This window comes from Girardinichthys multiradiatus, chromosome 24 (genome assembly GCF_021462225.1).
Source record: "Girardinichthys multiradiatus isolate DD_20200921_A chromosome 24, DD_fGirMul_XY1, whole genome shotgun sequence".
NCBI lineage: Eukaryota > Metazoa > Chordata > Actinopteri > Cyprinodontiformes > Goodeidae > Girardinichthys > Girardinichthys multiradiatus.
Window position 1 is genome coordinate 1,607,140 of NC_061816.1, and position 27,378 is coordinate 1,634,517.

General features: G+C 40.8%; 3 protein-coding genes across 5 annotated transcripts in view; 1 reads left to right on the top strand and 2 right to left on the bottom strand.

Annotated features, from left to right (window-relative positions):
* LOC124861145 (gastrula zinc finger protein XlCGF57.1-like) overlaps positions 1–6,768 on the bottom strand; it is a 45,310-nt gene extending 38,542 nt beyond the window's left edge. Inside the window, exons 1-3 of the mRNA XM_047354667.1 lie at positions 6,559–6,768; positions 6,121–6,424; positions 5,695–5,793 (exon numbers count right to left, since the gene is read on the bottom strand). Of these exons, the coding sequence (XP_047210623.1) occupies positions 5,695–5,793; positions 6,121–6,424; positions 6,559–6,768 (613 nt within the window). The remainder of the gene's footprint in view (positions 1–5,694; positions 5,794–6,120; positions 6,425–6,558) is intronic.
* LOC124861391 (NACHT, LRR and PYD domains-containing protein 3-like) overlaps positions 1–27,378 on the top strand; it is a 923,911-nt gene that overhangs the window by 230,347 nt on the left and 666,186 nt on the right. The window lies entirely within an intron of this gene.
* LOC124861146 (NLR family CARD domain-containing protein 3-like) lies at positions 12,735–26,475 on the bottom strand. Its single transcript, XM_047354668.1, has 7 exons — positions 26,439–26,475; positions 24,505–26,299; positions 23,222–23,374; positions 19,157–19,184; positions 16,032–16,264; positions 14,191–14,234; positions 12,735–14,042 (listed from the first exon to the last, which is right to left on the bottom strand). Exons 1-7 carry the CDS (start codon positions 26,473–26,475, stop codon positions 13,507–13,509), a joined length of 2,826 nt encoding a protein of 941 aa, XP_047210624.1. The 3' UTR covers positions 12,735–13,506.

A 27,378-nucleotide genomic window follows, 5' to 3' on the forward strand; every position in this document is an offset into this window, starting at 1 on the left:
TGCTACCTTCTTCTTCTTTTATATTGGCGGTTGGCAAACAACTGAAGGAGGCATTACCGCCCCCAGCTGGTAAGGAGTGTGGACCTTTGAGTCTGTAGGAGAGCAGAATAGTTTAATTTAGTCTCTCCAGGTTCTGCGTAGATATCTTTATAATCTGTTTGGGTCGTATTTTTCTGGCAGTTTCAACTCAGGAAACGTCTCATTTCTTCCTCCTTTTTGTGAAGCAAATCTGGTTTTGATCATAAAAGACAACCAGATGCATCAGACTGTTAGCTGCCAGACAGGAGACACACACACAAACAAATCCTTACTCTTGATAGGAGCTGCAGTTAATGGAAACCTGGTATCATTCTCCTCCTTCACAGTGAGCTGCTCTCCTTCCTGACTGGTCCAGAGTTCCTCCTGTTCCTCCTTTATCTGGAGGAGCTCTGGCTCCTGCTGATCCACATCAGGACTCTGTTCTTCAGGAGCCTCTTCTTTAACATCTGCTGGCAGCACTGAAACACATTACATGCATTATGAACAACTTTAACTTTATGTTTCTAAGCTGGTAAAGATTCACATTAGAGAAAAACATCTGATCAGCAGTTTAGAGAAAACTGAACCTCAAGAACTGACAGTTTAGGTCATGTGCAGAATCTCATATTTAACCACTGAATTAAATCACTATTATATAAAACATAATTGCCTGAGTTTTGCTGTGAAGCAGATGGTTTGTGAAGTAGAGATTGTTCATATGAATATAGCAATGAGACCAGAAATAAACACATTTCATCATTTAGTTCAGTGATAAGAAAAAGGAGACATAATTTATCATAAACCAACAACTACTTGTTCCTTAAACAATCCTTCAATGTGTGAAATATGCATCAGGCGGCATTAGTGGACAGTTTCTGAGGGAAATCCATCAGAACCCATGAGATCTATTCTATTTTATGATTAGTTGTAGCTTTAATTATTAAGTATCACTTTTATATCAGTGAGCGTTATTATTCAATGATGGGAACACGTGTTACTCCATGCTTGTGGCTTTATGTTCAGAATATTTGACGTGCAAACGATAGTTTAATATGCACTGAAGGAGCTCTCTCTACATCAGCAACAAGAAGATTACAGAACAGTTTCTGGTTATTTTATTGAACTTCATATTCAGTGAGATGTTTTGTCCTAAACTAGAGGTCTGTCACCTTTACAATAAAAACAGCAATTTTTGTCCTCAGTCCAGCTACATAAAACTAATTTAAAGACACAAACGTTACATGACCTTTTGAAAAAGACAACTTATAATTTCTGATAAATATCTACTATGTTAAAATGTGTTTTTATTTTTAAAGAATCTATTTTATTTTTAGGATCTAAAATAATGAGAAACAAGAGGATGGACACATTTTCCTCTATTGGATGTTGATATTTGTGGAAAATGATGTAAAAAAATCACATAGTTTCTAACCTGATGACAAGAAAAATAAATGTTAGGAAAAGTCTGTGGAAATCTAAATAACTGCTAAAACCTGCATTTATTATTTTATCGTCATTTTTAAAAACATACACACATCAGATCCATTGACTTATATCTGCTCACTTCACCTCAGTTAGATGATCCTCTGTCGTTTCAAACTCTAATATTTCTGAGCTGGGCTCCAGAAGCTCCTGCTGATGTTTCACTATCCTAACAACGAGTTCTAATTCAGAGGAATAATCCACCAGCAGACTGAAAACGGCTCCTAAACTTTAACTACCATCCACACAGTTGGCATGAAGAAGGAAACATCCAAACCTAATCTGGGCTGGAAAACATCATCCATCATCTGGTGTCTCTTCCTCTGCTGCGTCCTGCCGCTGTTTGAGCTCCTGCTTCCCTCCAGTTTCTTTGACCAGATGTTCCTCAAGCTGCTGGACTTCTTTCCAGAGTTCATCAACTGCTGCTGCTGCAGCTCTCTTACAGCTTTATCAACACTCCCGCTTCTGGGCTGCTGACGAACAGATAACAAAGGATGAAGAACCCGGAAGAGATCCACGTGTTTGGGAAGAGGGGGCGGGGCCAGCGGAACCGGAAATCATGACTAAATGTATTATTGTTTTCCATACCTCAAGGAGAATAAAGTAGTGTCTGTACTTCCACTTAGAAAACGCAATCTTCCCTCCAGACCCGCCATTGTTGCAGCTTACATCTGCTAGTTTACCTGAGCAGGGCTGCTGGGGGCGTTTCTGTGTAAACTGAACTCTGCCTCTGATTGGTTTACCTTGAAAGCCTCCTCTATCTTCTTCTTCTTTTATATTGGCGGTTCGCAAACAACTGAAGGAGGCATTACCGCCACCAACTGGTAAGGAGTGTGGACCACATGACATCTATACATACTTATACATACCCCTACATACACTAAATCCTACAACTTACACTGTTTTAAAAAATAAAATATTAGCTGCTTCTATAATAGCATTACATATAGAAAGATTATATTCATCAATACTACCATTTATATCCACTTTTTGTAGTTTTATTTCACTATTATTCCTAAAAGATTCCCAATCTGCAGATCTAAAGCACCATTTCTTCAGCCCATTTATACAATATTTCTCTATATGTAGTTTTACTTCAGTAATAATAGGGAAGTGATCACTTCCTATAGTTGTTTTATTGATTACTTTCCATTAACACCTGCTAGAGAATCTGAAACTAATGTTAAATCAATTTCTGACACTGTATTTTCTCTCAAATTAATTCTTGTTCCACTCCCATCGTTCAAAACTATCAAATATTTCACATCCATTATTTCTTCAACTATACCCCCATTTTGATCATTATCATCACTCCATAGTGAGCTATGTCCATTAAAATCCCCACAAATCACTTTATCCTCTAAATACTTCCCAAGTTCCTCCATTAGAGCTAAAGAAAGTCTTTTACATGGATTATAAAATTTATTATTTTAACTTTCCCAATTTTTGTCCAAATTTCAACAATAATAAATTTTAACTCTTTTCCTTTACCTCAAACTCTAAATTGAATCCCCTTTTTAATGAATATTATACATCCTCCTCCTGATGATCCGTCTCTATCTCTTCTAATGCTTTCATATCCTTTGATAACAAAATCAAGATTTGGTTTTAGCCAAGTTTCCTGAATGCATATAATATCTAATTCTTCTTTAAAATCTTGAATAAATCCTGTAAACTGTTGCCCATTTGAAATTAGACTTCTATCATTCCATTGTAAGACGATCAATTTGTTCTTTCTTCCAGTCCTCCTACCCTCCCTTCTTCCTCTAATCTCTTATTTATGTGCTCCCATGATATATCCTTAATACTGAAAAACCTCTCTGCTCCTTTCACGATTATTTTGATTTTATCTGTCTTGTGCTTAACTTGATCTGTACAATTAATTACATCAGCAATAAACAGCATCATCTTTTCAACTGTCAGTACTGTGTCTGATCTAATCTGCCTTTGCTCTGGTGTTGGACTCAGCTGAACTTTTCCTGGCACATCTTTTGGTTTCTTCACTCTTTTTGCAGCTTCTGCATAACTTCGATTATTAATGACTTCAACTTGTTCAATTTCCACTAATTTTCTCCTTACTTCACATCCTCCATGAGTCACCCTGTGTTGCCCTCCACAGTTCCAACAAGTATCCTTTCCATTTTTACATTCATCATACCCATGCTCCCCTCCACACTTTGGACATCTTTGTTTCCCCTTACATGCTGCTGCGATATGTCCATATCTCTGGCATTTATAACATCTTAGAGGAGGAGGAATGTATGGCCTAACAGGAAAACACATACACCCTACTTTTATTCTTTCAGGAAGAGTAGCTGTTTGAAACTCCAACATCACCTAAAGACTTTCTACTCTTTTTCCTTCAACTGTTCTCATCAGTCTTTTTCTTTTGTTTATTTCACTTCCATAGAATCATATTCAACTAATTCAACTTTAACTGTTCTTTTATTTGGTTTTGTCTCTAAACTTTAAACCAACTCTTTATTTTCCTCTCCAGGCTGCAGAGTCTGCTGATATAAACATGCATCATGCATTCATGTTTTTCCTGATAAACTGTGTAAAATAATGTGCACTACATGTGGCATCCCTGCTACTTCACACTTTGAGCTTGTTAAATGTTTGAAGCTAAATATTTCTAGGATAAAAGACATCATCTGGCAGATTAGCTCAGATTGCTTCAAAACTCTTCCATGATGAAGAGCATTAGTGAAAACGAAGACTGGTCATAGTTGGAAAGTGTTTTAGCTGTGATCAAATAGCTCCGTCTGTTAGAGGATCTCCTGTAGTCTGTAGGGTCGGTTCCGAGTTTATGACAAAAATTTAAATCTTAAATTTTGATTAGTGCAGTTGATAATATATGTAAAACTCTACTGCAGATTTTTATTACTTTTGTAAATTATTTTTTTTTCACCATGCTTAAAGCCCCGATCTCAGCATTTGTTTATCATAAAAAATATATATTTTTAACAATGTTAACAGTTTTCACAGGTCTTGATTCTCAAAACTGACAAAGATTTATCTTTCTTAGATGATTGTTACTGAGGTAAATTTAATAGTTGTTTTTTTTTTTGCTTCATTTTTATCTAAAGAAATAGAAATTATTACCATTTCTATATACCTGTCCTAATGCATGTGTGGTCTCTGTGAATAATTCATCTCCATCTCTAATAACATAATGTGTAAAATATGTAGATGACTGCAGGGTTTTATTCAGTCTGAACAGAAACATCCGGTTAATACAGAGATGTTTTTAACACAGCAGCTGATGGTTAAAACTGTCTTCATTATAACCACAATATCACACAGCAAAATCAGAAGTGTTGTTGTTGTCTGTTAAAAATACGGAGTTAATTCAACACTTGTTTAGTCTAGCTCAACGATATGAGTGTTAGTTTCTCCAAAGAGTTGCTGTTATTCCGGGGAGTTAAATTGAAGCAACTCAATCAGGTGTTGAATTTAAAATCAACGCCTGACAGAGTCGCTCCCAGAAGTCCAACGTATCTGTGACGTATCTGTGACGTGTTTGTTGAAGAGCGGGACCGCAGTCTCATGAAGTCTGGAGCTGACATCGTGACAAGGTCAGTTTTTGCATGAAATTTTTTATGGCTGCATTCATTTTGTGTTGATTAATAAACATAATTAGCTTAACGTAAGTAAATGCGTTTGGATATCGCGGTAAACATGTACAACTGTGAGAGGTTAAAGTTAGTCAAAATGGTGTAGCATGAGGTGTCGGGTTAACCCATTAAAACTCTTCACATATTTAGCTCTAGGGTCACTTTCTTGATGTTCTTGGCTTTATACGACATAAAGTATCGAGGGGGTAGAGAGTCTGTGCTGGACCGGGGGTTCGAGCTCCTGCTTGTCGATGGACGGGTTCTAAAAGTCAGACAAGCTCTGAGAGGCGGGTAGTATGTTGCTGCTGGATGAATAGCTGGAGGGATCCTAGCGAAATAACTCACAGGGCCGCCACACCAAGTCCTGCTCTAAACTCGGAGCTTGTAATTAACAATAGTAGTTTATTTGTTTCTTTTTTAAAGTTCTGGGATCAATAAAGAAACGTTTCATTTTAAGTTTAACTTGTGAGCAGAGCTAGCAACATAACTGTCTGGAGAGTCTGTGAGTTCTTCTAACTTTACTCAATGTTGCAGCTATCCATGCATAGAAACAATAACGACACTGCCATGTTTATACCTTCAAGTGATGTTATATTGTCAAAGTCTTTGTTTTTCTGGGTGTCGGTGCTGTTAGCCGTCATGGCGGCAGGCAGGCTGCGTTCATGTTCATACTGAGCTGGCACAGGAACAGAAGGCAGAACTCTTGGGTCCATTAGTGGTTCTTCAGACACAGGTACATTTGGAGGTACAGCAGTTCCCTGAAGCAGCACAGACAGCTCCTACTTCTTCCTGCCATTGTGTCACTGAATCAGGATGTTCTGGTTCACCTCCGCCATCTGTATCTCTGTTCCCTGCATAACACGGGCATTACCTACCACCAGATCCCTGATTTTACGATAGTCCCTCAAAATGAAGGACCACCGTGATTCTGCCCCCTTGCCTTTCCTTTTCAGGACTGAGTGCAGACCACAAAGCCAAATAAAAATGGTCTCCACCAACCTACAGCAGTCAGGCCACTGTGCAGGAGCGCTGCTGGCACCTAGCACGCAGCGCGTTGTGGTCTCCACACCAGGAGTTTTTGAGGGCTTCTTTGGTGTACCAAAGCGTCCACTCAAAAGTCTGTCCTGGTGTCGCGCTGCGTAAACAACCCGCTGCTTGTCCTCGTCATCCAGCCTCAGCCAGAGTTCTGTGATGCTGTCTGCTTGTAGGTTGGTGAGACAGAGAGAGATCTGCTCCCGAAGCTCCACCAAGTACTCAGCAAGCCCGTCCACATGCTGGTATCCCGACACATTCTGGTCATCAACAGCCTGTGAATATTATTAAGCACAAAACAGAAAATTACTATTTAAAACCTTAAAAACCAACGAACTGATGCTTTGGATTTAATAAAATACGTGAACATGCATGATGTACACAACAGTAGCAAACTGCTGTTACTCACCATAGTTTCATTTGAGGTATCTCCAGCCTCAGACAGCATGGAGGAAGTGCTGGAAGAAACCTCCATATCCAGCACTGTGGGGTCAGCTGAGAGTTCTGAGAAGCCCTCATCTTCCTCATCGACCAGCGCATCATGCTCTTCAACCAAGCGAGCGGTCTCCTCTGAGTCCGGGTTCATGTCCTGCAGTGCCTGACCAGTCTGGTGGAACATGTACTGCAGTCCGATGAGCTCGCCTGAGACAAAATAAAATACATACGGAACAATGCAGACTGGAAAATGTAAAACTAAATCAGCTCTATGAAACACATACACATTAATTAAATTGCTCAGCTATGAGTCCACTATAAAACTTTATTTCATATAGAACGCAAAGATAAGGCTGAATCCTTTAACTAAAAATATTTTTAGTCCTATTTTGAAGCAGCATTTTTATATTCTTATGTATAATGTGCTTAATTTGACTGCTGCTTTTAGCTAAGGCACAAATCCTCTCCTTGTCATGTTATGTTGTTTGCTTTGTGTCCAGTTGGCACATATGTATTCTAAAACAAAATGAACCACAGCAAATAAAAAAACATACCAGTAACAAAATAGAATTTTGTTATTGTGTATATACATTTTTATCGTGACATAGTTTAGCATAAGAGTTGTCAGAGACATCAGATGCTGCCTCGTACGTTTCTTTGGCCTGGTAATGATGATGTCATTCTTACCTGTATAACGTGCGGCGGACAGAACTCGGGTGCTAGCTTTCTGCCAAACAGCTTCTCATAGTTGTTGTTGACAGAAGGCATCAAATCACCCATCTAGCAGCACAGAGGAGACTTCTCAGTTGTAAGGGTCCGGTCCTGGTTCCACCTATGCAGCCCTTCCAACAGGTAAACCTGAAAATTTAGGCTGTTGGCACTGCTCCCTAGAAGCAAACACAACACATGAACCACATCAAATACACAACCACCAATCAATGACAAGACACATCTTGGTTTTAATAATCTCAACACCAACCTGGTATGAAGCGGTTGAGGTGGAGATGAAAAGACTCCAAGGAAGTTGAGCCTCGGGAACACCTAAACACCGGCAGCCGCACACCTCCCTTGGTCAGCTCCCCGGTTTTAGTGTAGAGAGCAACACCCAGTGGATCTTGGATGCACTTCACATGCTTCCTCTGCACCCGCCAGATGTGCTCCATCCTCTCCTGATCAAATAGAGGAACACCAAGGGAGTCGTTGCCACGGGACCCCATGAGCACATCAAGCAGCTCCTCCAACAGCTTGACTGTGGTAGTCACTCCTTGTGTCCTCCGTCAGCAGTGGAGAGCCAACTCCTCCCTGGTCAGATGTCTGTCCACATCTGCGGAAGACGGTCCCTGGGCCTGAAGCTGCTGGGCCTTGGCTTCACGCAGCAGTGCTAAATCACCTGCATCCCATTCAAAAATGCACGCTGACATGCGTGACATATAAAGTGGGTACAGCTGATGGGCATCGGTGGTGCATCCCAGGGCAAGCTGCTGCATAAAGTGCCAAATATCCAGCCTTACCAGAAGCTGTGGCCACCCGCTGAATCTGGCCTGCAGCTTAGTGGTCTCTGCTGCCTCAGCACAGCATCCGCAGTCCACATACAGGGCAACAGGGAGATCCACACCGGCCTTCTCGTACCTCTTCACCAGGTCACTTGCCATCCTGTCTAAACCAGCTCCCTCCTGAGCAGTCAGGACACTGATTAAAATCTGGCCATGCTCGTTTCCCACGGAGGTGAGCCAGAGAGCCGTTCTCTTTGCTGTCCCAGAAGCTTCTTTATGATCTGAAGCACAAGACATGAACAGAGACACACGCATTATGGTTGAGAAATTTTGAAATGATAAATAACTGAAATGAAAACAGTGGTTTATAGTAGCCTATTTTGCAGAAAATAAGATTGTTCAACCTTTTTTGTGGAGTCCATCTTAAGAATGGAGCCATACGTTGAAGTTATGTGGGCCTTGATGTCCTCGAGCTTTGCCAAAATGTCCTGACTGTAGACAGACAGGAGCCACTTGCAGCTGGGCACAACATCAAGCTGTGGAGGCTCAGGGAACGTCACAGGCAGCAGTGCAGGGTGCTGGAGGAAGCCCATACACTCTGTGGTGTACCGTGACACCCGTTGCATCACTCCTCTGTGTGGTTCTCCCTCAGCTGTTATAAATTTGCTGTGTACATGTTTATGTAATGCATATTATCAACAGAAGTAAATACTTTAAACCACATAAGCTTATTCTAAATATACAGTGATGTAAAAAGTGTTTTTTCCTGATTTCTTATTTTTTTGCATGTTTGTCACTTAAGTATTTCACATCATCAAATTAATTTAAATATTAGTCAAAGACAACACAAGTAAACACAAATTGCAGTTTGTGTTTACTTACCATAACAATGAGGCATTAGGTTCATTTCCAGCTTTATTTCGAGTTGGATTCTCATTACCAGAACCAGAGTTGGGCTGAGCCAGACCTGATGACCTTTAAGGGGACCAACTCCAAGGGGTCGGCAGGTAACTGAAGATTTCTGGTTGGATTGTCTGTTGTAGACCTCTAGCAGCTTCTGGACCTCATATAGTGTCAGACATTAAAGACAGATAAAGGATTTTTATTACACTGTATGAAGGCTGCAGACACCAACAAACAAGATGTTCTGGACTGAGACATTTTGACTGCTGGGAATTTATCTCACTTGGTGAGCTTGACTTTGATTCCAATAACTTTAAACCTGTAACTGTGTCAAACTGACCAGATGTTCTCAATCAAAGGTTTTCTCTCTGAATGGAGATAAAGAAATGTTGGCTTTAGTTCTTCATCTGATCATCTGAGACGAACATTGCTGATAAACTGTTGGAGATGATGATCTCAGAGTGGAAAGTTTGAACCATGTTTCATGTATCATGTGTGACCTGGTAGATCAAGGTGTTGGTTAGTATGAACTGCATGGGCTTCATCTAAAACCAACTGTGTCAGGGTTTAAACGCAGCAAACTGGAAGAAGGACAGACAGGGTATGAAACACAGAAAACATCTGATTCATGGAGACACTGATCAAGAATGATCATATCTGTGCAGCATCCCAACTCAGTTACCTTCTGCTACAACTAATCTGTCCACTAGAGGGAGCACAGATACTTCCACAGGTTCTGCTTCAAACTTAAAGATGAAATAACTGCATTCAGTGTTATTGGACTACTTTGTTAAATCTTTGAATAAAGAAATGTCTGTTTATATGTCCTTGTTTTCCTTCAAATAGTTTTAAGAAGCCCTGCGATGGACTGGCGATCTGTCCAGGGTGTACCCTGCCTCTCGCCCATAGACTGCTGGAGATAGGCACCAGCTCCCCCGCGACCCACTATGGAATAAGCGGTAGAAAATGACTGACTGACAGTTTTAAGAAGCAACGTCCAGGTTTCTGACTCAATAACTCATTTTATTAAGAATTGGAGGATAAAGAAACCAAACACTGACAAACACATTTAACACGACTAAAACAAGATGAAATGCTGAAGGAAAGAACTCAGTGCGTCATGTTCATTTTTCATGATGTGTTTATAATCAAATATTTAGACTGAAAATAAAACAAGTCAAATAACACAACAGCAACAAATTTCCACCCACTGCTCTAAAAGTGAGAGCTGTAAAAAATGACAGCATGAATAAAAGCAAATAAAAACAGAAGGTTACAGTAAACACACATAAAATGATTCCTTGCCTGCTGATATAGAAATGACCTGTTACTGGATACAAATTCACATTTACCTTCAGAAAGTTCAACCATGTTTTCCAGCTGGAGCCAAACACTGTTGAGCTGGATGTCACCTGTGCTGAAAGCCAGCAGATAACCAAACCCCAGCATGATTTCAATGTGTGAGAACATAATAGAAGGGGAGGAAGGGAGGGAATAAAGCTCAGACAGCATGGGATCAAAATCTGTGGTGACATTAACTTCAGTCCAACTGTGGAAATAAAAAGATAAAAGTCCAGAAAAAGACATAAAACCTGAATGAGCCAACAGCTCAGTGTGATAGACTAAATTACTGAGATCATCTAGTGTCCTAGTTCAAGTCCTCAACTGTACAAAGAGCTTCTATTAATAGATCTTTACCATAAATTATGTTGAGACTATGTTCAACTTGTCATTAGTTAGTAAAGTTGAAAGAAAATTCACATTTGTTGATAAACCAGCTGCTGTCAGCTCCATCCATCAGATTGAGCTAATAGGTCAGAGGTCATGACTGAAAGGCTTTAGGAAACAACACCAAAATGTTTGGTTGGATAGCTCAAGGTGTTTGCTCAGAGATCAGCAACATGGAGGTCATGGGATCAAGACTGAGAAGATCCATGTTTTTAAAAACCAAAACTAAACAATTTGAGAGAACTTTGAAGAACATTTCAAAGAGTTGAACCAGTGTGAGTCAATAGCTCAACATGATGGACCGTAGGGTGGAGATTCAAGAAAGCCTGGGTTCAACTTCTCATCAGGAACCATTTAGGATCTGATTTGTTGTGAAGAACCTCAGAGTCTGTATTTTGAGGAGTTCAGGGATGAAAGTGAAAAGTTGAAAAGCACCAAGAGAAGAGAGCTGAGAGAGGAGCAGACCTGATGGTGTGGAGGAACTGTCTGTGACCAGAAGATGCCAGTGGTGGAGTTCCTGGGTTCAAGTCCTGCATGAGCTACGACCTGGAGAGAAGATCTAGTCCTGCTGCAGAGAGTGGGTGAGGGGGCCGTGTCCCCTCCCTGGCTTCTCAGGAGGTAAATGGAGGAGGTTATGATCTTCTAAACAACACAGGATCAATATTTTATTACACACTCTGGATCTTCTGCACTGACACACTTTCACTGCTTGGACCTGATTGCTTTTGGCTAAACTTTGATACCAGTGACTTTAAACCTGAAACTGGATTAAAATCACTGGGAATGTGGAGTTCTAATGGGAGAACAACAGGAACAACTTTGGACCTGAGTAGAACCTGCTGCTGCTTTCTTTCTTCAGCTTCTGGATCTTCTCAATCAAAATGCCTTCAAAGCTGGATTCAAATCTAATTTTCTTACATGGAGACTCTAAAACAGATCATCCAGATTGGTTCAACACCAACATCTGATCTGAGTTTCAGCAGCAACTTACAAAACATCTCAGCATCAACATCTGGAGAACAACATGCTAAATTCAGATAAACTGCTGAAAGAAGTTCAACCAACCTTCAGAAACTCAACATCACAACTGAACATAAGTCTCTGAAGACAGTCAAACATCTTCAAGCAGTTCAAACCAGTTAGCATGTTCTCCTCCACATGCTAACACCAACATGTTGTGAAAGTTCTTCAGCAAACAGATCAAACTCCAAAGCTGAGCTAGAAGAACCGTGGATCTAAATGACCTCAGTTAGTGTTTCAATGCAACAAACTTTCATTTCAATCCAACATTTAAACCAATCTCATTGAGCTCATCCAGAAGTTGGAGAACCAAAGCAGCAGTTTTCAGGTCTCCTAACATCTAAACCTTCTCCTCTTCACTCACCATCTGAACTCCACATTCACAGTCACATTAATACAGTTACAGATTTAAAGTCACTGATTGATATCAAAGTGTAGTTACCCAAATGTTGGCTCCATGTTCTTCCTCCATCCAAACCAGCTCAGGTGAAAGGTCAGACTGTCAAACAGGAAGTGAAGGCTTCCACTTCCTCTTATAGGGCGGGGCCAGGCAGCCTCCACTTACAGGGTGGGGTGATGTACTTTGAAATCACTCCAGATGACAATCATCGTCTCTCTTGTGATCCACTAACAGGATGGTATTCTCTCTAGTTTCTTCAGGATGGTCCAAGCATCAGTTGGAGATAGATCTGGACTGCAGGCGTGTTTCTCAACAATAAACCAGAACAGGAACCCAAAGAGACCCAGAAAATGGTTGGTCCAGTTGACCCAATCAGAACCTAGACTTTGGTGAGGTAGATCCAACCCTGACTCTGTGATGGACTGGTGACCTGTCCAGTGTGTCCTCAGCCTGTAGTCCATTAATGACTGCTGGGACAGACACCCCCTCCTCCTCTCTTGGGACTAAAGGTCAAATGAGTATTTGCAGGAGACTGAGACTGGCTGAGTCCATCACTGTTTTAACCTTTTAGACATATTTGATGTTCTGTAAAATAACAGTCAGAAAACTGGTAGCAAATACTGTTTTATTCTACAATATTTACATTTCCATCATCTGCAGTTCAGCCACAGATAGTCTGGAATGATTCTTCTTTTAGGAACAGTCTCATCAGAGGTCATATTGTGAACTGATCTGGCTCATTAAAACATAGCAGATACTAACAGTGAGGAACTGAACAACCACCTGGGCAGTTAAAACAGCAGCTCCACTCACGTCATCATTTTTCATCACAAATCAGTTCCAGAAACCCTGAGCTTCACAGCCCACAGATCCTGAGGAGGCAGCCTGTTTATCTGGGACTAAAGTACAAAACTGTTCAGATCAAATGAAGAAAAACTACATTAGTGACACAAACAAGAAACATGACAGAAAAGATTGGTGATAGAAATGTTAAAACTTCTTCTGATGGTGATATTAAGAGCCAGGATCAATATTTACTGGAAGAGACGTAAAGAACTAGTAAAGAACCAGTAAGGAACCAGTAAAGAACCAACTCCAGCAGCAGTCTTGGTATAGCACTGGAAGCATTTTGGAGGAAAAACCCTAAATGAAGCTTTGACTGGAAACAGAACCAAACCTTTGGATCCTGGAATAATCCCAGCTTCCATCTTTAAAGGACTGGAAGAGGACGAAGTTTACAAGGAATCTTTTCCAAGAGTTTCAGAAAGAAACCGACTGAATGTGAAAATGTTTCTGAGTGAAAGAGACAGACATGTAGAGACTGAACTATCTGTTCAACAGTGAGAGTGTTTCTCTGACAGGAGGAGACTCTTTAGACTCAACATAGAAACACTGAGGAACCAGAACTGAACCAGAATCCAGGATAAAGAGGTTCAGTGAATGTGGTGTTGAAGGTGTGGAGGTGGATCAGTGAGTCAGAGGAGACTCTGTAGAAGGACAGAATGCCAGCAGGACAGTCCACATACACTGCTACTCTGTTAGAGATGGAGGAGGAGGAAGAGGAGGGGGAGGAGATGGGTGTGTTCTTCTTATTGTGCCAGACAGAGTAACCATAATCACAGCAGCTCACACTCCAGGACTGATCATTAAATCCAAAGAAAGAGTCATTACTGTATCCTTTCCTCCTGATTCTTCTGTAACTCACTGATATATAAACTCTTCCTCTCCACTCAACCTCCCAGTAACAGCGACCAGTCAGACCATCACTACACAGCAGCTGAGACCAGTCATCAAATCTGTCTGGATGATCAGGATATGACTGAAGCTTCTTCATCCATGTCACCTTCCTGTTGTCTTCAGACAGTTGGAGTTTTCTGTTCACTGTGTTTGTGTCGATTGTGAGCTGACAGGAATCTGATGGAGAGAACAAACACAATCCAGCTGCAGTTATTGATCATTTATTGACACTTTGATGATGACTCCTGAATGAGTGATGGACAGTTTGAAGATGGTTGAATGTGAGCTGCTTTGTTGTCATGAATCAAATGAAAAACACACTTACACTTCCTCAGACCTGGTTTCAACCATCGGACTCCATCAGGCTCCCTGAAAGGAGGAGGAGGGTCAGACCATCAGTCTCTTTCAGCAGCAAACATGGACATTGTAATAGATCAGATCAGATTCCACTCTGACATGCTGCTGGAAGAACTGGATCTGGGTCATTTGGACTCTGTGACCTGCTGCATACGTTGTCTGGTCCATTGTGGGAGGAACCAGACTGATAGAGCAGAATCAACCAAGACAACATGACGCAGCCTGTACTGTCTGTCAGTTGCTAACAATGAACTATGCTGTATAAAGCTGCTCATGACTGAGGAACCTTGGCTCATGTCTGGGTCAGCCAAGCTGCAGTCAGCCGGGCCTCTGGACCCAATTCTCTTCATTTCCTACTTTTTACATTAAAGAGTCCAAATCAACCAAGCTGGCTTTTCCTGTCTCATTACTGAAGGTTCTGCCACAGCAGACATTACATGGCTCGGTTCTTCTTCACTCAGAAGACAACTGTCCAACATTTGGACTCATCCATTTGAATGGAGCGTCTCTAAAGTTCTGTCCTGTAGTTGTCATGTTTCAGCCCAGTTTGAACTCATTCTTTTCATTTCATCTTTTTGAATCAGGCAGGAGGAGGACACCATCCAGTCTGGTTCTTCATCTCCAGTTTGAAGAACACTCACATCATCAAGGTTTATTTAGTCCAACATCCACACTGAGACTGAAGCTGATTGATGATATGAGAGACAATCAAGCAGGTTCTTCAGCATCTATCAGCTCTGCTTCCTGGACAAGATGAGCTGCAGCAGCTTCATCTGCTCAAAGATCTTCATCAAAGAGTCCTGACCTGTCTGAGACTTGAACTATTAAAGTCCTCTGCTATGATAGGAGCAGCATCCAGGTGAATGTTCTGATCTTCACTGAGCTCATCATGTAGTGCAGTCAAAGCTAGATCTTTATCTGCCTGAGGTGGAATATAGACAGCTGTGTAAGTTACTGATGGAAAGGTTCTGATCCAGAAGGATGGTCAGAGCAGGTCAACTGATGGACAGATGCTCCAGATGTGCTAAATCGGAATGGGAAAGTCCTGATGTTCTCACCATCAAACCATCTGTTATTAGATATGACACACACTCCACCACCTGGTGATGTTCCTGCCTTTGCTGTTCTGTCCACCCAGTGCAGGATAAAACAATTGGACCGTATCATGGTGAAGTCCAGAACCACTGGGGTTCTCCATGTCTCAGAGATGCAGACAAGGTTAACATCTCTGATGTTCTGCTGTAACTTTACTCTGGACACAGATGATCCAGTTTGATATCCAGAAACTGAGGAACCAGCAACCATCATCCACTGGGAACTGGATCATGGTGTGTTTGTTCAATGGGTCCAGTTGTGCCTCCAGCAGGTTCTCCTGTCTTTGCTTTGTCACTATCTGTGTCCTCCTGATTTGTTCTTTGAAGTGAGGTGTATCTCTGGAGGCCATCTTGAGTCTACAGACTCTCCAGGAATTGGTGAGTAGATGGTTCTATAAGGTCCAAAAGAATCAGTGTTCTGTAAGCAGATAGAACTAAAGTGTTTGGTTAGAAAAGTGAACTTAAAGAGACGTTCCATAAAACCAGAGTCGGGTCAGAGGGACCAGGACAGCGTTTGATCTTGGTCCCACATGATTCTAAATAAGACAATGAAACAGATGATGAACTAACTGCTGTCTGTTCCAGCTGAGAAACGAACGACTCAGAAGAATTTACCAGAAAATCATCAACTTAGCATTTAAACCATTTTAATTTATGAAACAGAGAATACTGTTCCTCATTAAAACCCAGAAGAACCAGTTTGATGAATCTTCACCTGAATATTTCCAGTGTACAGTCTGAACCAGACGGCAACTTCTCCCCTGAATCTTGTAGGTTGTTGTTCTGCAGGTCAACTTCTCTCAGACAGCAGGACTGGGAGCTAAGAACTGATGACAGAACTTCACAAGTTCTCCCTGAGAGGTTACAGGATCTAAGTCTGAGAGACAAAATGAAACAAAAGACTTTAGACTTTAAATAAAACTGCACTACACCTTCAGTCCAGCAGGTGGCTTTTACTATTTTTAAAAGATTTTTAGATAATAACTTATTATTTGCTTCAACTGATAAATGATAGAAGATGATGAGCAGCTTTAGAGTCAATAGTTAATTAAAACCTTACATTAACTTTTAAGTTTTACTGGAAAATTTTAAATCATTTGTTTACGTTTAATTTTATACCAACCTGCACCAGGCCAGAGTTGTTGCTTTACAACCTTAATAACTACTAAACACTGATTAACACTTATTTTACTTTTATTATCATCAGATAAACTCTTGTCAGATATCTACAGCACAACTAGAAAAATGTCTAGTAAAAATTAGATTTTTACAAGACAAGAGTGCCGTGAAAGTAAAGTCCTGAGTTTCCGTCTCACTGAAAGTGGTAGAGTTTTCCCTCCCTCCCCAAAAAACTGAACTAAAACTTTTGTATCTCTATTAATTTATTTTTTTACAGGTATCAAAGATTATATTACTCACGAGTATTACCAGGAATAATCATGGGGAGCCAAAGGGTAGGACCAAAACCATTTAAGGGTTGGGTCATGGGATGTTTGTGTGTCATATCTTTTTGCATTATTACAGTGATTTTGGGTTTGTTTTGTGAACTTCCATTCCAGACATGCTCTGACAGCCGCCAAACTGAGCAAATGTTTAAACGCGCAACCAATAAGGGAAGGCTTTTCAGCATCCCAACAATATTGAGTGAAACCTCACGGTCACAGAACTACACAAAAATCTTTTCAAACTGGAAAAACTTACAAAAACAAAAAGGCCGGCAAATTAATTGATCAAACGTCACGTATTCAGTCTCTTGCAGGAATAAGGCAGTCCCTTAGCTTTATAACCGTTGCAGGCCTGATAAGACTTAGTTAGCATACGTCTGCAGAATAGCAGCCCCAATGATGGCAGCTCCCAGTGCAACCGTGCAGAACGGATCATTCACACCACTAGGGATTACCAGTCCTCAAAGAACGGCAACAAAACCCCTCCAACTCCAGTCCAACGGTCCACCCCGGCCAAAAGTCAACAAAAATACACGTTATTTTAATGTTTAAGACTTTGATGGTGCGCAAAGCCTCAAAGGTATTAGTGTAATACACTAACAACGTTAAGTAGAAAGGTCATTATTACAATCTAAGGTGGAAAAGGCCTACAATGCATTATATTTAAGGAAATGCTCAAAGTATGTAAGAGAAAATGGTTATATATAACCTAGGGGTTACAATAATAATATTTAACCAGTATTGTTATTGGTTTTATGCAGAGTTAAAAGCAGTAAATGTTTTTGGTGATCTTAATATTACTGCAACTGATATTTTAAGCTAAAAGCAATGTTGCCAAATCTTGCAAGAGAAACAAGCAACAAGCTCTATGAAAACGAGCTAAAAACAAAAGTCCAATGGGCAACCCACGACACAGTAAATACAGAGTTTATAAACAGTATTAATGTATACAGTTATTGTGGCATTATACATAGGCAAAAGCAAAATGATGCTAAACACTTTTACCATAAAAATAACTTATATTATTTGAATAACTCACACTTTTAAACTCTAATCAAAAGAAAAGTGCATTTTGCATACATTTCAGCAAAGTGACAGTGAACACAGTCAACAAATAACTTTCTTTAAGCTTTGTTTAAAAGAAAAGGCACACATGAGAGATTTTTTAGTAAAGTAATCTAGTTGGGTTTAAGAGTGTGCTTCCTTGTGTGACATCATTAAAAAATCCAAACAAGTCAGCCGAGATTTCAGGAAGTGAATTCTGGACCTAATCTGTTTTAACCTTGGATAAAACTTCCAGATTCCTGAATCTGTTCTGCATTTGTTCAAACAACTGCAGGTCCAAGAACACCATCCTAATGTTGAAGCACAGTAGTGGCTGCATCATGATATGTAGATGTTTTAAGGTCTGGAGTGGCTAACCAGGAAATCCTGGTGATCCAGTGTAACGTTAAGTCAGTAACTGGGTTGAACAGAGTAGTCAGACCAGGCTGCTTGCTGCTCTCTCTACAGCCAGCTGTCATCTGTACCATGTGACCACAATCAGCCAATCACATGGGGCTAACTGCTAGCTAATAGCGTTTAGCTGTTCTACACATTTCTCAGTTACTGAGAGATGCCTGATGTGTTTCTGTAAAGGAAGAATAAAAAGAGAAAGCTCTGGAATATGACACCACCAACTGTACCACATTATTTTAACAAAAGTCTTCACAGTGAGAGCAAAAGAGCAGAGACTTGTGTCCCATGCAGGCTACTGTAGTGGACACTAGGCATGGGGAATATGGACTTTACAATTTGTGACAATATTTTGTGACATTTATTGTAATAACAATAAAAGTGATGATAAAAATATTCAAAAATCATCACAGTCCTAATGAAACTGTCACAGCAAGCCACAAGAGCCCGACAAGCACAAATACCACTCTAATAATTAAACATATTTATTTATTTATTAAGGCAAAAGCAAACAGTAGCAACAAAATAATTTGTACCTAAGAAATTGTCTCAACCTTGTTTTATGCAGTCAGAACATGTTATGATTCTGGTCTGTTTCTCTGCACCGTCTCTGTCTGCCTGCTGATCATCGCTGTGCTGAAGGATTTCAGAGGATTGCTTTCACCTGCTCCTCCCCGGCCAGCTCCCTATTCATGCCTCACCTGCTCCACCTGTTTACCTGTCTTTATAAGCTGCTCACTGGCTGACAAACAGCACCAGATTATTGAAAGCCTTGTGTGGTAAATGTCCAGCGTTCTTCCTAGCCTGTCTGCCTGATCTTGATCTTGTTTATGCCCCCTGGATTTATCTCTCTGCTTTGCCCTCGTTGGATATCTCCCTGGCTTCTGATCTCTGGACATTGACCTTGATTCTGCCTCCTGACTGTCACCCTCTGCCTTACCCCCGGATCCGTCAGCCCAGTACTGGATCTGAGGATTCCCGTTCACAGCATCTCTGACTCACTGTGATGTCACCCTGGAGCTGAAAATCAACATCCTCGCTCTCCCACGGGTTCTGAGAAGGTTAGTGGCTTTTTCTCTGAGCTTAATGTTATTCTCAGTTATCTGTTCAGCCACTAACCGATCTGTCTGCCCTCAGAGGTTCCTGATCCTGCTGCTGGTTTTCTGCCGAACGACAACAACAGATTTCAATGAACCTCTAAATATTCACCTGTTGTGTCCGGCTGAAATTTCGGGTTCTTTGTTCAACCTGCTACAGAACAAGTCATGATAAAAGTTGCAGTATTTATATTAAGGGAGGAACGGTAAACAAAAATCAGTTTGGTATGTTTTCAGTTTGCTTCAAATAAGACAAAAAGTTTGTTTTTTTCAGTCAGCAGTAAATAAAGAATCAATTTTAATTTCTGAAATTAGATTTTATTATCTTCTAAAACTAAAAAAGTAGAAAGTATAGAATTAACTGAACACTTATTTGGATTTGTTTCAATGAATAAATTAGTATAAGCAGGCATAGCCAGTGGATGGATAGATTATACATAATCAGAACCATTTGGAAATGGGTTCAACATTTCTGAAGACTGTGCCCATATTTGAGAATAAAAAAGTTTAAATCACTTTAGAGTTTTGATATTTCAACAGCCCAGAATCCCAGCGGTACCTAAATACAGCATGAACAGATGTTGGTAAAATTCTCAATGACAGAGATTCCTCCAACTTGTATTTTATGAGATGTACAGAGTTTGGGTTGATTGGATGCTACAGGGAGCCATTTGGACCTGAGATGATTTTTCTCCTGAACCAGTGATGTTTACATTCAGCTTAATGTTTCAAGAGAGGAATTCAGTTCAGTGCAGAGCAGCTATGAACCTTATTGCTGTTGAAATAGGTAGACTGACAAAGTTCTCATTCAGTCCTTTTTCCACTGTACAGGTCCTTCTCAAAATATTAGCATATTGTGATAAAGTTCATTATTTTCCATAATGTCATGATGAAAATTTAACATTCATATATTTTAGATTCATTGCACACTAACTGAAATATTTCAGGTCTTTTATTGTCTTAATACGGATGATTTTGGCATACAGCTCATGAAAACCCAAAATTCCTATCTCACAAAATTAGCATATTTCATCCGACTAATAATAGAAAAGTGTTTTTAATACAAAAAACGTCAACCTTCAAATAATCATGTACAGTTATGCACTCAATACTTGGTCGGAAATCCTTTGGCAGAAATGACTGCTTCAATGCGGCGTGGCATGGAGGCAATCAGCCTGTGGCACTGCTGAGGTCTTATGGAGGCCCAGGATGCTTCGATAGCGGCCTTTAGCTCATCCAGAGTGTTGGGTCTTGAGTCTCTCAACGTTCTCTTCACAATATCCCACAGATTCTCTATGGGGTTCAGGTCAGGAGAGTTGGCAGGCCAATTGACCACAGTGATACCATGGTCAGTAAACCATTTACCAGTGGTTTTGGCACTGAGAGCAGGTGCCAGGTCGTGCTGAAAAATGAAATCTTCATCTCCATAAAGCTTTCAGCAGATGGAAGCATGAAGTGCTCCAAAATCTCCTGATAGCTAGCTGCATTGACCCTGCCATTGATAAAACACAGTGGACCAACACCAGCAGCTGACACGGCACCCCAGACCATCACTGACTGTGGGTACTTGACACTGGACGTCTGGCATTTTGGCATTTCCTTCTCCCCAGTCTTCCTCCAGACTCTGGCACGTTGATTTCCAAATGACATGCAGAATTTGCTTTCATCCGAAAAAAGTACTTTGGACCACTGAGCAACAGTCCAGTGCTGCTTCTCTGTAGCCCAGGTCTGGGGAATGCGGCACCTGTAGCCCATTTCCTGCACACGCCTGTGCACGGTGGCTCTGGATGTTTCTACTCCAGACTCAGTCCACTGCTACCGCAGGTCCCCCAAGGTCTGGAATCGGCCCTTCTCCACAATCTTCCTCAGGGTCCGGTCACCTCTTCTCGTTGTGCAGCGTTTTCTGCCACACTTTTTCCTTCCCACAGACTTCCCACTGAGGTGCCTTGATACAGCACTCTGGGAACAGCCTATTCGTTCAGAAATTTCTTTCTGTGTCTTACCCTCTTGCTTGAGGGTGTCAATAGTGGCCTTCTGGACAGCAGTCAGGTCGGCAGTCTTACCCATGATTGGGGTTTTGAGTGATGAACCAGGCTGGGAGTTTTAAAGGCCTCAGGAATCTTTTGCAGGTGTTTAGAGTTAACTCGTTGATTCAGATGATTAGGTTCATAGCTCGTTTAGAGACCCTTTTAATGATATGCTAATTTTGTGAGATAGGAATTTTGGGTTTTCATAAGCTGTATGCCAAAATCATCCGTATTAAGACAATAAAAGACCTGAAATATTTCAGTTAGTGTGCAATGAATCTAAAATATATGAATGTTAAATTTTCATCATGACATTATGGAAAATAATTAACTTTATCACAATATGCTAATATTTTGAGAAGGACCTGTAGCTGCAGGAGAAACCTTAAAGGGGACAGAACTCTGCTACAAATAGCAGAGTTTAGTTACAGGGGTTGGACAATGAAACTGAAACACCTGGTTTTAGACCACAATAATATATTAGTATGGTGTAGGGCCTCCTTTTGCGGCCAATACAGCGTCAATTCATCTTGGGAATGACATGTACAAGTCCTGCACAATGGTCAGAGGGATTTTAAGCCATTCTTCTTGCAGGATAGTGGCCAGGTCACTACGTGATACTGGTGGAGGAAAACATTTCCTGACTCGCTCCTCCAAAACACCCCAAAGTGGCTCAATAATATTTAGATCTGGTGAATGTGCAGGCCATGGGAGATGTTCAACTTCACTTTCATGTTCATCATACCAATCTTTCACCAGTCTTGCTGTGTGTATTGGTGCATTGTCATCATGATACATGGCACCGCCTTCAGGATACAATGTTTGAACCATTGGATGCACATGGTCCTGAAGAATGGTTCGGTAGTCCTTGGCAGTGATGCGCCCATCTAGCACAAGTATTGGGCCAAGGGAATGTCATGATATGGCAGCCAAACCATCACTGATCCACCCCCATGCTTCACTCTGGGCATGCAACAGTCTGGGTGATACACTTCTTTGGGGCTTCTCCACACTGTAACTCTCCCGGATGTAGGGAAAACAGTAAAGGTGGACTCATCAGAGAACAATACATGTTTCACATTGTCCACAGCCCAAGATTTGCGCTCCTTGTGCCATTGAAACCGACATTTGGCATTGGCATGAGTGACCGAAGGTTTGGCTATAGCAGCCCGGCCGTGTATATTGACCCTGTGGATCTCCCAACGGACAGTTCTGGTGGAAACAGGAGAGTTGAGGTGAATCTTTAATTCTGCTGTGATTTGGGCAGCCGTAATTTTATGTTTTTTGGATACAATCTGGGTTAGCACCCGAACATCCCTTTCAGACAGCTTCCTCTTGCGTCCACAGTTAATCCTATTGGATGTGGTTCGTCCTTCTTGGTGGTATGCTGATATTACCCTGGATACCGTGGCTCTTGAAACATCACAAAGACTTCCTGTCTTGGTCACAGATGCGCCAGCAAGACGTGCACCAACAATTTGTCCTCTTTTGAACTCTGGTATGTCACCCATAATGTTGTGTGCATTTCAATATTTTGAGCAAAACTGTGCTCTTACCCTGCTAATTGAACCTTCACACTCTGGTCTTACTGGTGCAATGTGCAATCAATGACAACTGGCTACCAGGCTGGTCCAATTTAGCCACGAAACCTCCCACACTAAAATGACAGGTGTTTCAGTTTAATTGTCCAACCCGTGTATAACTGGCAGTTCTCACTCTTTTGTTTTGGTGTCACTTTTTAAAGTTACCCTACAGAACATTGCATTGAGCACTTAGTTCTGCACATAAACATTGTGCATGTTTTCAGGTAGAAAAAAAGTTTTGTAGGAATCAAAAACTAGATGATGTTCACAGTAATTAAGTCATTAATACTGTTCTGACCTGAGAGTTTTCAGTTTGCAGTTTGGACTCTTCAGTCCAGAATCCTGCAGCTTGTTGTTACTCAGGTCCATCTCTCTCAGAGTAGAGGACTGGGAGCTGAGAACTGAGGCTAGAACTTCACAGCTTCTCTCTGAGAAGTTACAGTTCTTCAATCTGAAGAGACAGAGATCAAAATGAATAAGAACAATTCTGATGGAAAAAAACTAAATAAAAACATCTTATAGTATTAAACAAGACAGATGAAACTGCTTCATGAAATAAGAATCAGAAACTCTAAAGCAATGCAATGCATGTCAGAACCCTGAAATAGAGCAAAATGTGATTTAGACAAATTTCTATGTTCTGTGACCCACTTAAACTTTGAATGATGTTTTAATCTGTACAGATTGAGCTGCAAACACGACCTGTTGTTGTTTTAGTGAAAATATCCTACAGCTGTTTGCAAATAGTGAAAAAATTAATGATGTTTCCACATAACACTATTCCAGATTGGACCACATGTTCATATTTACTCCTCCTTCAAACACTGTGGGATGAGCAGTAAAATAAAAATCATGATGGAAATAGAAGGCAAGTTATTACTAAAGGGAAGAACATTAAGAGAACAGAACAGCAACCAGAAATCTGAATATTAATTATCAGAACTAAGCAACAATATTCTGTTATTTTAAATTGTAGTCACTATTTTCAGGAAACATGTTGCCTCTGGAGCAGGAAGTTGTGCTGTGACCTTTAACCCCAGCAGTTATATGATAATGTCAGCCTGTTTAACCATTGAGGGACTTTTGGACCCAAACTGGACCATTTTCTTTCATTTTAAGTTTTTAATCTCTGTTTAAAGGCTAATATATATGAAACACTGGAAGATATTGAATATTTCATGTTTTTCTCTTTGATATAAATCAGAGGTTCTTATGACAAAACTTAGAAAAAGTCTTTAAAACAGTGTTTGGGTCTGAAGAAGTTAAACAGAATCTATATGTTAAAAATGAAAAAAATCAAATAGATTTACCATTTTTGTTCCAGTTTTATGAGAGGAACCATTTTGGTACCAGATTCTAAGTGTCAGTCGGATTTTGTGGAATAAAAATGTTAAATAGTTTCTAAAACATCTTGAAAAGTGTTTATTTTTATTAAACACATTTTAAGAGAACTGACAGTCAAACATGAACTTTTATACTTTCTAATAAATCCTTAGTTGTTGAGCAGAACATCCAGGATAATAGTCACTCTTTCCTGGTTTTAGCTCCTGGTGTGAAAACCCATATTCTGTCAGAACTTACAGAAATTTGTTTGAAGCTTTGACCACTGGCAGCAGCCTGAGAAGAGCTTCCTCTGAAGCAGAGTATTTCTCCAGGTCAAACACATCCAGATCTTCTCCTGATGACAGTAAGATGAAGACCAGAGCTGACCACTGAGCAGGAGACAGTTTATCTGTGGAGAGACTTCCTGAACTCAGAGACTGTTGGATCTCCTGGACCAGAGAATGATCATTCAGTTCATTCAGACAGTGGAACAGGTTGATGCTTTTCTCTGCAGACAGGTTCTCATTGATCTTCTCCTTGATGAACTGAACTGTTCCCTTATTGGTCTGTGAGATACTTCCTGTCTTTGTCAGCAGACCTTGCAGGAGAGTCTGATTGGTCTCCACTGAAAAACCCAGGAGGAAGCGGAGGAACAAGTCCAGGTGTCCATTTGGACTCTGTAAGGCCTTTTCCACGGCTCTCTGATGGAGACTTATTAGATTTGGTTTCTTAGATAATTTAGACAAAGCAGAAATGTTTTTTTGGTCTTCCATCAGATTGACACCATCCTTGATGAAGGTCCGTTGGACATGAAGAGCAGAAAGAAACTCCTGAACACTCAGATGGACGAAGCAGAACACCTTGTCCTGGTACAGCCCTCTCTCCTCTCTAAAGATCTGTGTGAACACTCCTGAGTACACTGAGGCTGCTCTGATATCGATGCCACACTCTGTCAGGTCTGATTCATAGAAGATCAGGTTTCCTTTCTGCAGCTGATCAAACGCCAGTTTTCCCAGAGACTCAATCATCTTCCTGCTCTCTGGACTCCAATGTGGATCTGTCTCAGATCCTCCATCATACTTGACCTTCTTCACTTTGGTCTGAACCACCAGGAAGTGAATGTACATCTCAGTCAGGGTGTTGGGCAGCTCTCCTCCCTCTCTGGTCTCCAACACATCCTCCAGAACCGTAGCAGTGATCCAGCAGAAGACTGGGATGTGGCACATGATGTGGAGGCATCTTGATGTCTTCATGTGGGAGATGATCCTGCTGGCCTGCTCCTCATCTCTGAATCTCTTCCTGAAGTACTCCTCCTTCTGTGGGTCAGTGAACCCTCTGACCTCTGTCACCATGCCAACACACTCAGGAGGGATCTGATTGGCTGCTGCAGGTCGTGTGGTTATCCAGAGGAGAGCAGAGGGAAGCAGTTTTCCCCTGATGAGGTTTGTCAGCAGAACATCCACTGAGGTGGACTCTGTAACATCAGTCAGGATCTCCTTGTTGTGGAAGTCCAGAGGAAGTCGACTCTCATCCAGACCATCAAAGATGAACAGAACCTGGAAGTGTTCAAAGCTGCAGATTTTTTTGGTTTCAGTAAAGAAGTGATGAACAAGGTCCACCAAGCTGAACTTTTTCTCTTTCAGCACATTCAGCTCTCTGAAGGTGAATGGAAATATGAACTGGATGTTCTGGTGGGCTTTGTCTTCAGCCCAGTCCAGAGTGAACTTCTGGGTTAAGACTGTTTTCCCAATGCCAGCCACTCCCTTTGTCATCACTGTTCTGATTGGTTGATCTCTTCCAGGAGGGACTTTAAAGATGTTTTCTTGTCTGATGGTTGTTTCTGGTCTGTGTGGTTTCCTGGATGCTGTTTCAATATGTCTGACCTCATGTTCATCATTGACCTCTCCAGTCCCTCCCTCTGTGATGTAGAGCTCTGTGTAGATCTGGTTCAGAACGGTTGGACTTCCTGCTTTAGCGATCCCCTCAAACACATACTGGAACCTCTTCTTCAGACCAGATTTAAGTTTAGGTTGACAAACTGAGGAAAAAAACCCTGAAGGAAGACAAAATATTATTAGCAATGAAACAAATTGCTCTAAATAGAGCATTTAAATATCTGTTTTTCTGCTCTTGAGACTGAAATAAATTCAGCATTTATCCTGCAGCTGAAATCTGTAGAGAAATCCTCTTACTGCTCTGCAGATGTTCAGCCAGCTCCTCCTGCTTCATCTTCTTTAGGAAGTTCACTGTAACCTTCACTAAACCTTTTGCGCTGTTATGCCCAAAATTCCTTTTTAACAACAGTAAAAATAATGTAAATCAATTAGACATAATAGGGTTAATAATTCATTCAACACTGAAAACATTAAATATAATCAGAGGATAATAATAAATCATTAAAACAGGACCTTCATTGTCCTTCAAATGTGTTTAAAATCCTTCAGTTACATTAAGCTGCACAGCTCCACCTCCTGTTGTAGTTTGTTAGAAAATGAGTTTTTCCCAACCTTTAGCATCCCTAACCCTAACCCTACTGAAGGAACAGTAAATATAATACAAGTCTGTGATCAGAGGCTGCAGCTGCTCTGTTTCAATGACTGACAGGAAGCTGGAGAGACAGTTATTAAGCCAAGAACTGATCTGGAAATGAAAATATTCCAGTGCAACAGTCTGTGTGAGAACAATGAAGGCAAGTTAGTCAGACAGAACAAAGTCCAAAGGTAGGTAAGAGGTTTCATCCTGAGAAGAATCTGTGTGCTTCATGATGAACATCGTCCAACATCTGCAGAGAGCTAAGAGGAGGATTCATGTCCAGAAATAATGTTGCTGTGAGGTAAGAAGGTGGCTGCAACAATTCATTTCTTTACTTTAAATGAAAATATTATAGAACTTGACTTTAGTAAATAAAGTTCAGGTGTTTTTATCAAACCTCTATTGAAAAAGAGCAACTTGGACAAGCTGCTACTACAGAACTACAGGCCTATATCAAACCTCCCCTTCATCAGTAAGATTATTGAAAAAGCTGTGTTTCAGCAGTTAAACAACTTCCTAACAACGACCAACCGCTTCGATGTGTTCCAGTCAGACTTCCTGCTCACCACAGTACAGAGACTGATCTTGTCAAGGTGTTCA

Coding starts and splice junctions, on each gene's coding strand:
- LOC124861146 (XM_047354668.1), bottom strand. CDS start 26,475: ATGAAGCAGGAGGAGCTGGCTGAACATCTGCAGAGCA. Junction 23,375..24,504: donor AAAGCTTCAAACAAATTTCT/GTAAGTTCTGAC, acceptor CTGTCTCTTCAG/ATTGAAGAACTGTAACTTCT. Junction 14,235..16,031: donor TGTACACTGGAAATATTCAG/GTGAAGATTCAT, acceptor TCCTCCTTTCAG/GGAGCCTGATGGAGTCCGAT.